Source organism: Nelusetta ayraudi, unplaced genomic scaffold (genome assembly GCF_046127955.1).
Source record: "Nelusetta ayraudi isolate G7.1 ecotype Tasmania unplaced genomic scaffold, CSIRO-AGI_Nayr_v1 ptg000057l, whole genome shotgun sequence".
NCBI lineage: Eukaryota > Metazoa > Chordata > Actinopteri > Tetraodontiformes > Monacanthidae > Nelusetta > Nelusetta ayraudi.
The window spans coordinates 3,173,712-3,184,754 of NW_027466107.1; the positions used below are offsets into that span (position 1 = coordinate 3,173,712).

Sequence of the window (11,043 nt, forward strand, 5' to 3'; positions counted from 1 at the left end):
CGTCATGATTTATTACTCACTGACTGATGTGAGGATGTTCACGAATTAAGAAATACTGTCCTGTGTGACTGTGTTGCGTTAAAGAGCCAAATATAAAACCATTAATTTTGAAATATTAAATCTCCCAACATTAATGCAAATGACTGATTGACTACTGTCTGAAAAATAATTGCCATGGCTTAACTGATAACAGTCAGTGGTGGTTCTCTTGGTGGAAGCATCCAACTTGAATGCCACACAAGTCCAGCTAATTATGGGATGGAGCCTGTGGATTGATAGCAGGTTGTCAGTGTGGAGGGAGGAGACAGCTCCAAGGGATTCCTGCCCTGAGCACCCAGTTTAAACACTAGGACTTCTTTGGGTGGCTCCTAATTAGTTGTTGCCTCCACGATCTCGAGACAGGACGTCAGGAGCACCCGTCAAAACTTTTGAAAAAGCTTCCTTTAATTCTTCTTAAAAACCTATTGGCGACTTTAACTCTCTGGCAGCTGTTTTGTGTTCTCATATCTGACACTTCACCATCCTAAAACATGAGATTTTTAAAGTCTGTTCGTCTTTTTGCGTCTGTGCATCTTAAGAGCTGCAGCGGCACACGGTAGCAGAAGATACCCCCACCACATTTCCTTGGTAAGTCTGAACTGTAAATTCTTTCTCACTGATAGTATCGCTTGTGATGGCACTTATTGCAGAGAAGAAGATCACAAAGTGGGTAACGCAACTCTGTGTTTTTATTTTCCAACAGCAAAATTAACAATCAGCTCAATAAGAGATATTATTAATCAGCTATTTCTCAATTGAAAAATCAAGCAACACAATACACTCGGTGAAAGTAATGCCATATCTTTGCACTGCCAAAGCAGGTAAATCAAACTTGAGGTAATGTTGTCAGATGTCAAGACTGACCTTTTAGTGTTCATGTGTTTATGGTGTTGACCCTGCTTGTTGTGGTTGGATGTCTATTGACCATGAGTTGGAGGAATTGTTGACTCTGGCCGGTTGATGTTGACTGTTGCCCCTTCATTGTTGACCTGCTAATAAATTCCTGCGTGCACTTTTGCTCTGCAAGGACACATCTGGCGAACAGCCAAGACCCCTGGCTCACACTTCCAGCGATCCATCATGTTCACCAAACTATTAGACAAATTTGTCACTGTCAAAACTGACATGTCATTAATTTTTTTTTAATTCCTAATGACGTCCTCTCCTCTTCCAACAGGCTGGCTTGAGAAATCTGACAGATTCATGGAGAAGACAGTGACAATATGTCTGACTCTTTTGGTAATGCTTTGTTTGGACCTAAAACAAGCTGCAGAGGGGAAGGATGGAACTAATGGCCAAAGCGCTCAGAAACGCTCGTTGCGATCCTCAGATTCTAAAGGAGGCCGGTGCTCGTACACCTTTATCGTTCCGCAACAAAAGCTGATGGGCGCGGTGTGCCTGAACACTCTCTCTGCCGCCGGCAACCAGTCGGAAGTGGCAGCGCTGCGGGCTGAGCTCAGACGCCAGCAGGGACAACTGGAGAAGCTCCAGGGTCAGCTGGAGCAGGAGGGCTCCCTCGCCATGGAGGTGAGAGCTCTGCGCAAGGAGAGCAACAGCATGAATTCTCGCATCGCACAGCTCTACGCCCAGCTGCTGCACGAGGTCATACACAAGAAAGACCAGGCTTTGGAGCAGCGGCGGGTGGAGAACCTTCTCCTTAACGCCACGACGCAGGTGAGCAGAGTGCCGTGGTGCTTGCTGAACTTCGAGTCGTGCTCCTAACACTTATCAAATGCAATCTTGTCTGCTGCTGTGGCTGATGTGACGTCGCAGGCACTGCAGGTGTCCAGCAATTTCAGGGAGCTGGAGAAGAAATACGGAGCCCTCACGTCGGTCATGAGCTCCCAAAATCAGTTCATAGCTCGCCTGGAGAAGCAGTGCCAGTGCAGGGACTCGTCCCAGTCTCAGGCCCCTGAGGTGGGTGGGTGAGTGGGGGGTGCAGCCGCTCTTCACATGTCGCAGTACTACCCTATGCTTTCAAAGGGGAACTCAAAATGGTGTGTTTGCTTTTTGTGCTGGTCTGGACAGGTGACGAGTGCACCGCTGAAGACCCAGCCTAACCTTCATCCTAATTACAGCTCTGAAGCTGCTGAAATGACCAACGATGTTCAAAGGGACCAAAGTGCTCCTCCGCTCCAGCCTGACAAAACGTTGCATTCCCTCCCCGCCGCTCCAAGCAACACCCCGACGGACCCTCCCTTTATTAGTTTTCCTGTCACCAAGACTCCAGGTACAACCAGGCGGAGCATGTCGTGCAGCACCAGTGGCCTGATTCAAACACATCACTCTTGTGTCGGAGTTATTTAGCCACGCAGATAAGCGGAAACTTAAGGAGTCAGGGACCTGCTGGCCGGGGCCTTATCGCTCTGGGAATGCCTAAACAATGTCAGGAACAGCTTGCAGCTCTGAGCGTCGGGAGAAGCAGACTGTAAACACACAAGCCCAGCATTACAACTGCCACAACTGCTGTGCACTCGCACAAGCAGAGTGCTTGAAATGACAAAGCAGAACACTAACGCAGTTATTTCAGCTTGTCAGCCCACCAGCGGGCTCATCCGCGTCAGTGAGTCACCACTTCGCTGAAACAAGAAGTGGTTAGTTGCTACATCTTGCTCAGATGGAGGGGCAGGGCCTTTATCACTTTACGTGGGTGATTTATTACTTTTTGCGCTCGCATGCTCTAAATGCACATACCAGGGTCCATCTTATCATCCTGGCACAAGGTACTAAATTGAATGTATAGAGAAAGTCAACAGATTGTGTATATGTAATCTTCAAGGGGCTGCAATATACAGAAGAACAGGGACCTGCTGACTCCTCTGCCATATTTTTCACACTTCAATTTTGCGGAAGAAGAGACCAAACGTGTCAAATGTATTAATACCCAGATTAGCTAGATTGATTTTAAATCTTTGCAAAGGAATGTGGTAAAAACGTGTGTCTGTCTCACCACTAGGACCAGTTACTTGAAGCAAGTACATTATTGAGAAAGTAGACCTGCCTTCAAACAGGTGTTTTTCCTGTGACTTTATTATAATGCCCATTCAGTCTCTGACCAACGCTTGCTGTTCCCACAACCTGGGACAGCAGCCTGGCTGCACTCAAATATGTAATTATTCCACCATAGTTCCTCTGATTATGGCTTCTGTGTCCCCACTATGTTTGTGCACCCCCCACAGGACCGTGGCGGGACTGCCAGCATGTGCTGGACTCGGGTGAGACCACCAGCGGCATCTACCTGCTCCGACCGCAGAGCACCAACCGCCTGCTGCAGGCCTGGTGCGAGCAGAGTCGCGCTCAGGGAGGCTGGACAGTCATCCAGAGGAGACAAGACGGGTCGGTCAACTTCTTCAGGACCTGGGAGCAGTATAAGGTGAGGAGTGACAAACACACATGCAATATGCCACATGTGGTACTTAGAATGAGACACTAGCTGCGTTTCCTTTAACCCTAGAATTGTGCAAAACCTAAATATCGCAATAAAAAACTAGCAATGGAAACACCTGAACTTTGAAAAACCTCTCAAATATGACTAAAAGGTTTTGTCGCTCTCATGAGGTGGTTTTTCAGATGTATTGATATAGAGGTATATTGCAAAAGTGTCATGGAAACACTGTTTTTGCATTTTCAGTGGACGTACAGGGTCACGTGACCAGTTCACTTCAAGTGAAAATGACGCGTTATGTTTGGACGGAGGAGGAGACGGAATATTTTTTTTCCCAAGTAATTAAAGAGAAAAATATAAACTATTCTTGACGGCAAACACCATCGAAATGCAGATTTATACCAGAAATGTCCCTCAAAGCCATGGTCTCACGGGACGAGACTTTACGAGAATTACAGTTTATGCGCTTCACGCCATTTAATGGAAATACCTGCAAATCGCAAATTGTGCTTTGTCGAAATTTTAGAAATATTGCTTGTATTTTGTGAAAACTGTCAGGGAAACGCAGCTGCTGAGGCAGCGGAGACACAGACGGTTAACTATGGTGAATAGCGCTGTGGTCATTGGCAATTTATTCTTTATCCCAGTTATTGTGTGTACCACTACTATTACAGGTCTGTATTTATGGTCTTTATAAAATGCGTAGTTTATGTGTTCAATAACTAATGCGTTATTTGGAACTGCCCATTCATGTCCATTAAAAAAAAAAATCCAAAAGTGTGTCTGTTTATGAATTACAGCAAGGCTTCGGCAACCTGGACGGAGAATACTGGCTCGGCAATGAGCACCTGTATTGGATGACCAAGCAGGCCCAGTACAAGCTGAGGGTGTCACTGGAGGACTGGCAGGGCCGGCTGGTGTTTGCCGAGTACGACAGCTTCCACCTGGAGCCAGAGAGCGACTGGTACCGGCTGCGGCTGGGCCAGTACAGCGGCACCGCCGGGGACTCCCTCTCCTGGCACAGCAACAAGGCCTTCACCACCCTGGACCGAGACAAGGACGGCTACAATGGTCTGCCCCCCAGTCACACAGTCACACACACACACACACACACACACACACACAGTCTCAGCTAAACACGTTTAAAAGCAAGTTTTCTGATTTTCTAACGTTTATCTTCGTCTTTGTTGTCAGGTAACTGTGCTCACTACCAGAAAGGAGGCTGGTGGTACCATATGTGCGCTCACTCCAATCTGAACGGGGTGTGGTACCGGGGGGGGCACTACCGCAGCCGCTACCAGGATGGAGTCTACTGGGCAGAGTTCCATGGGGGGTCCTACTCTCTCAAACGAGTTTCCATGATGATAAAACCAAAATAAAAATCTGTGTGTGGGACAGAAATCTAAAGAAGACAGAGAGAGAGAGCGAGAGAGAGTGAGAGAGAGAGAGAGAGAGAGAGAGAGAGAGAGAGAGAGAGAGAGAGAGAGAGAGAGAGAGAGAGCGTGCGTGCATGCGTGGCTTTAAATTACGGGAACCCCTGTACAGCTGCGTGCCAGTTTGCCTCTTTGACAAACTCTTGTCAGTTGTTGTTCGTGACTAGCGTGTTGAGATGTCCGTAATCTATGTTGAAATGTCCTAGTGTCCTCCCACATCAGTCTAAGCATGACACGACAAGGAGGGTTTGAACAGTTTCATATTGATGCCATATTTTTGTTTTGATTCTAATATACTGAGACAACACACAAAATAAAACAAAATATGGACAATGTCCCTGAGTGCACGATAAACAGTCCCAACAGGCATTTGATTTAGCAGGGGGAAAAAAAAAAAGTGCTACCAGGTTACGCGACATCCTGTGTATGAATGTGCTGTTTGCACACAGGATCTACCTAAAACCTCCTACTGTTGTCGTCTTGATTATTGTAAAAGAGCTCCCACGTCGAAGATACACAGATTACTTATAGCGTATTTTTTACAATTTAACAGCTGATTAAATTATATGTAAGCTGTAAGTTGTACAGCAAAAAGTAAAATAGAGGGTTATGAGAAGGCCGATAAAAAAGTACAAAAAAACCCCAAACTCATGAACATGCAATAAATAGTAGTTTGTATTAACGTGACTGTTTGCAGTGACTGTCACTCTCTACTAGGCGGTTGCTTAGAAAGGGGAATAGAAAAGGAAAAAAAAGTGAAACAAATGGATGGTGGTTGCTGTGCCACATCCTGTGGCATCACAAACAATGTTGCCGCTTCCCTCAGTATTAAAAATATCAAATATACACATCTATAATTTAGTGTTTATATTTAATGACATCAATGTTATACTGTAATTTGCCATGCATTTTTCAATAAAGTTCTCCCACATTAGTCTGATTGTGTGACTGACAGCGTGACTGAGGGGGAGTATTCATACCATCCACCCTGTGGTCGTGATGTCGTTTTCTGCATTGCAAGATTTTTTTTTTCTGAGAACTGGGCGTTGACTTACCTCTGGGAACTTGACGGCCCCACCGCCAGCAGCAGAGTATCATCAAGGCCGGCCGTGAGTTGAGGTTCACTTAATCTTGGCGCTGACCCAGATACCTGCTGGATCTCCTCCATTCACATTCTGCTCCTGCGCTACACTCCAACATGCTGCATCCCAGGTGGATTCTGGGATTCTGGATCATGGGCATGTTGTCATTGTGTGGTGAGTTATGAAACTGTGCCATGACTGATGCTGCCATTGCTGATGTTTGACCTTAAGCAGCTGATGTATAAATCTTTGTGTGCAAAATGCAAAATTATGATATTCTTTATATTTTTTCCCTTCAGAATACAGTGAAACAAAAAGGGCAAATTGAATATGGATATAACTTGGAAGATGATGTAGGGTGCCGTGTTGTGAGCTCAATTTGGGGAAGTGGGCGGTGTTCTGTTGTGGGTTGAAACTTCTGCTTCTCTTTGAAACTGCTGCCTTGAGCAAACCCGCTGTTCTGCTGACTGTTGAGGTGCCAGGGTGTGTTTGTTTCAGCCCTGTGCACCACACCCATTTTAGATTGGACCCCGCTGAAAACGTCAACATTATCATCATCAACAACAATAATAATGATTAAAAAAAAAAATCAGACGTTAAATAAGTGATGCTGAAAATACGAAAACATGAAAACATTTTCACTGATCAGAGCACATAAATAGTGATAAATGACTTGATGACTTGATGGAAGCAAATCACTTGTCCACTTGTTCAGCACCCTGTACAGAATTACACTTTAAATTTGCTCTTCCATAGATGGAGATGACACATGCGACACTTGGCTCCTGCTGGACACTCCCGAGATTGTCGGGGAACTCGGGGAAAATATGCTGGTGAACTGTTCAACCCCAGAGGACAGTCCTGACGCTATGTTCTGGACGATCGGGAGCACAGAGAGTAAACATGAGGATGAGAAAAACTTCTACTTATTGACTCTGCCTCTGTCCGATTGGAACATGACTGCAAAGTGCACAGTAAAGCTTAGTGAAACATTTGAATGCAGCAAAGACGTTAAAATAACTGTGTACAGTAAGTGTGATTCCAAGTCAATTCATTACCAAAAAAAGGCAACGATGACCATATGTTTTGCATCATACCATTTATCTTCATATCCCTATCTGCACCTCCCGTCTTGCATTTTCAGAGATTCCATTCATGAGACTATCGTCTCCTTTTCCCATAATTGAGAAGAACGACTATGAGCTGAAATGTGACATCTACAACGTGGCACCTGTGCGGAGCCTCAGAGTGACGTGGTATACAAGGAACGAAACCCTGCACACGCAAACGTTTAGTGATGCCACTGTGACGCCGGTCAATGTGTCCGTCACCCTGAACATCACCGCTGACAGGAAACTCCAAGGACGAAACTTCACTTGCAAGGTCGAACTGGACCTCGGACCTTTGGAACCAGAGTTTTTACCGCCTTCGCAGTCGTTGACCATGACTACCGATGTGCTATGTGGGTCTTCGCCCTGTGCTGCTTTAATGGCTTTTTCTGTTGGCTTAGTCTCATTTCAGTCCTTTTATCACACCCCCTGCTGCAGATCCACCAATGATCCCACTTTGTCAAGTAGAAGTGATCGCAGAGGAGCACAAGTATAGCATGGACATGGTGCCTTGCTATGTTGACGGGAACCCTGAAGTCACTGTTCAGTGGTATTTTGGCGGAAATCTGATCGATGCATCGAAGCCTCTCACCAGGGGGCGCTCTGGGACGTACAAGGCAGTGGCTGAAAATAGACTCGGCCGCAGTGAAACCTCTGTTGTAGTCAAAGTCGAATGCAAGTGACCTAACTATTTTCCCTATTTGCCCAGTTTAAATGTTGATGTTTCATGTATTAATTGTGAGTTGACAGAGTGAAGTGACAACTCCCTCAAATTTGCAATAATAATAATAAAAAACAAAACTATGTTTATCACTTCAGATGCTCCTGAACTCAGGGACGATATGGAGGAGCGAGTTGTAGACGAAGGAGTTAACGTCAGTTTGTCCTGTGAAGCAGAAGGGAGCCCTCTTTTCTTTAATTGGACTTGCGACGGGCAAAACATGAACGTGAGCACGAGTGTTCTCAACGTCACGCACGTAACGACAACCAGAAGCTGCATGTGCGTGGTCCACAACTATCTGGGAGCCGCGAGTAAGATCATCCGCCTTCACGTGATGAGGCCTCAGCCGCCACCCATGCCTTTGGCTGTGACCACCCCTGAGCCAGCGGCGGACACAGGTACCGCAATATCTTCCTTTGTGGGTTTAAACTCAACGTCAGCCAGTGACTTGAACCAGCTCTGGATCTCCTTGCTTGAAATCGACAGGCTGCCCCCTTACGCTCGTGCCAGCTGAGGCCACTGTGAGATTTGGGGATCCCGTCACGATAAATTGCACTTCCTCCGCCTCGGCCATCCTGGGAATCACCTGGGAGGCTTCCACTGGGGAGGCGACACTGGTGGATGTCACCGTCGCCACTTGGAGTCTCCGACAAATGACAAGCTGGAGTGGAGAGGCCCGGTGCATCGTGAATCTGGGAGACAGGCTCTGCTCCGAGATGCCAATCATCACTCTTTACAGTGAGTATGACTGAATTGGATGTCTAAAGCTGAGAGGAATTCAGGCAGATGTTTTATGTGCAGATATGAAGGGCAATAGGTTGCTTTGACTTTGGCCTCTTATCCAATCCAAACATCAGTCTACTTGTTAATTGCTGCTTTCCCATTACGGTCAGAACCTCCGGACAATGTGTTTGTCAGGATCCCTGATCAAATGGAGGAGGGCGTCGACTACCTGCTGGCTTGTGACATTATCAGTGTGGCTCCTGTGCAGAACCTCAAAGTGAAGTGGTATTACGGCAGTGAGGTCACGCAAATACAGACGTTTAACAAGACCTCCGCAGCGCCGGTCAACGTCTCCTCCACCTTTAATGTCACCGCCAAGAGGGAACACAATGGAGAACGTTTCAGGTGTGAGGCCGAGCTGGACCTCGGACCGAACGGACCCCAACCCCTCCCTCGCGTGGCAGCGGAGGCTCCTTCCCCCGCTGTTGTTCAGTGTGAGTTTTCCACCTTTTTTTTTCGTGGACGTATTTCACTCAGACACCCTTGTTCATTTTGATTTGTTTCTGCTGAACCAGATCAACCGGTCTTCCAAGGTTGTCCAGAACACTACAGTGGATTGGAGAACACATTCAGTATGGATAAGGTGCCCTGTGATGTGGATGGGAACCCTGCAGCCACCGTTCAGTGGTACCATGAGGGCAAAGTGATCAATGCATCCGAGCCTCTCGGCAGGACGCACTCTGGAATGTACATGGCCAAAGCTGAGAATTTCCTCGGAACCAGTACAATCCGGATCAAGATCGACGTTGGATGTGAGTAATCTCACATGCAAAGCCGAGTCCCGTTATGTTTGCAATTTTGAAAATGTGTCCCCCCCCCCTCCCTTTAACACTGTTTCCAGACAAACCTTCCTTTGCTTGTGGACCTTACGGCGAGGTCACAGAGGATGATGTGCTCCAAACTGTGTGTGAGCCAGATGGACTGCCTCGACCCGTCGTCGCCTGGATCAGAGATGGAAAAGAGCTGGAAAGCTCACATCGGTGTAAAAAAAACGACAGTGGAATCTATTTACTCAGAGCCACCAACGAGCATGGAACAGCAGACCACGAGTTAAACCTTGATGTTTTGTGTACGTTTCAGCACCCGCTATTTTCCAAATATTCCTCATCCATTCCGCTCTGTGCAGTCGAAAACAAGTTTTCCTGCTGTGTTATTCACTCTGTTCCATTCTCTGGTCTCTAGATGCTCCACTTTTCAGCAAGGGCAATTCCACTGTGAAGGTGACCCCGGGTGAAGATGCCATTTTGGAGTGCTTTGCTGTTGGCAACCCTTCCCCTGAGATCGGGTGGATCTTCCACCCTGCCGCAAATGTGGTGAATGCCACAGGGTGGCGCTGTAGTGTTCTCACTGTTAGCAAGGCCACGTCTACCAACGCCGGCGTTTACATATGTGTTGCAACGAACAAAGTTGGCCGTGTGACGAGGTTCGACACACTGCTGATGAAAGGTACAGTGCACACACACACACACGCGCACACACACACACACACACACACACACACACACACACACACACACACACACACACTAATCTAAAATATAATAATAATATTGTTGCAGGCTTTCTGAAACGGGGCATTTATCATTTGTGTTTTTATTTTGTATCTTGTTTATGTTACAGATCAAAGCAGCACATTGCTCCCACAGGTGTTTTGGGCCTTGTTGATTCTGCTGGCAGTAGTCATGATTATCGGTCTCATTGTGTGTTTGATGACCTGCAAGAACACAAGAAAACATCAACAATACTCTTTTGTCCCAAGCAGTTCCAACAATGACTCAAAGAGGTCTTATCCTTTGAATGAAGTACCTGAGTGGATGCATACCTAGATTGGGGTTAGAAAGGCAACCTGGTAGAACCTGGTATGTACTGTATACCAGGTTCTACCAGGTATATATACGCATATATATATATATATATATATATATATATATATATGAATTATATATACATACCAGGTTCTTGTGTTTGGTTGAAAGGTACACCAAATATTTCTTAGCTAGTTTTAAGGTTATACCACACTCAGCATCACTTTATTTCTTTATTATCTTTTTGTGGTTTAACAGTAGTTATGTTTTTGATTCTTGTCAAATGTATGTGTACAAGATATGGAGCTAAAGATAAGTAAAGCATTTGAGGAGCCAGTTGAAATTTTGTGAATATATATGTTTAATCTACAATGTACATGATAAGTGGTGAAAAAAATTAAAATTCCCCGTGACTTGTGTTATTTCAAATGTAATTATGGATCCTTTTTCATTTTCAAAAGAAAATTCCTTCTTTTTGCAAGCGAGACGATGGCAAACCATATAAGAAAAACGCCCCTTCCCCCTGCATTATTTTGTATTAATTTGGAAATTGAAACGTCAGTTTTGTGGGCATTTCATTTTTATTAAAAAAAAAAAAAAAAAAGAGAGAGAAAAAAGAAACATCTATGGGATACGAAGAGCGCCCCTGTGTTTACAGCCTCATACTAGAAAAAACAAAAACAAAA

The 11,043-nt window shown here is 45.7% G+C and overlaps 2 protein-coding genes across 2 annotated transcripts; both read left to right on the plus strand.

Moving 5' to 3' along the window:
* Positions 1-366: 366 nt before the first annotated feature.
* Positions 367-4,925, plus strand: angptl6 (angiopoietin-like 6). Its single transcript, XM_076038611.1, has 7 exons — positions 367-627; positions 1,217-1,713; positions 1,813-1,956; positions 2,068-2,269; positions 3,219-3,412; positions 4,225-4,495; positions 4,619-4,925. Exons 2-7 carry the CDS (start codon positions 1,243-1,245, stop codon positions 4,801-4,803), a joined length of 1,467 nt encoding a protein of 488 aa, XP_075894726.1. The 5' UTR covers positions 367-627; positions 1,217-1,242; the 3' UTR covers positions 4,804-4,925.
* A 986-nt stretch (positions 4,926-5,911) lies between these two features.
* Positions 5,912-10,770, plus strand: LOC142896747 (intercellular adhesion molecule 5). Its single transcript, XM_076038626.1, has 10 exons — positions 5,912-6,113; positions 6,696-6,968; positions 7,084-7,401; positions 7,487-7,723; positions 7,868-8,167; positions 8,256-8,507; positions 8,663-8,986; positions 9,394-9,621; positions 9,735-9,998; positions 10,173-10,770. The coding sequence occupies exons 1-10, from the start codon at positions 6,056-6,058 to the stop codon at positions 10,376-10,378; spliced, it is 2,460 nt and encodes an 819-aa protein (XP_075894741.1). The 5' UTR covers positions 5,912-6,055; the 3' UTR covers positions 10,379-10,770.
* The last annotated feature ends 273 nt before the right edge of the window (positions 10,771-11,043 follow it).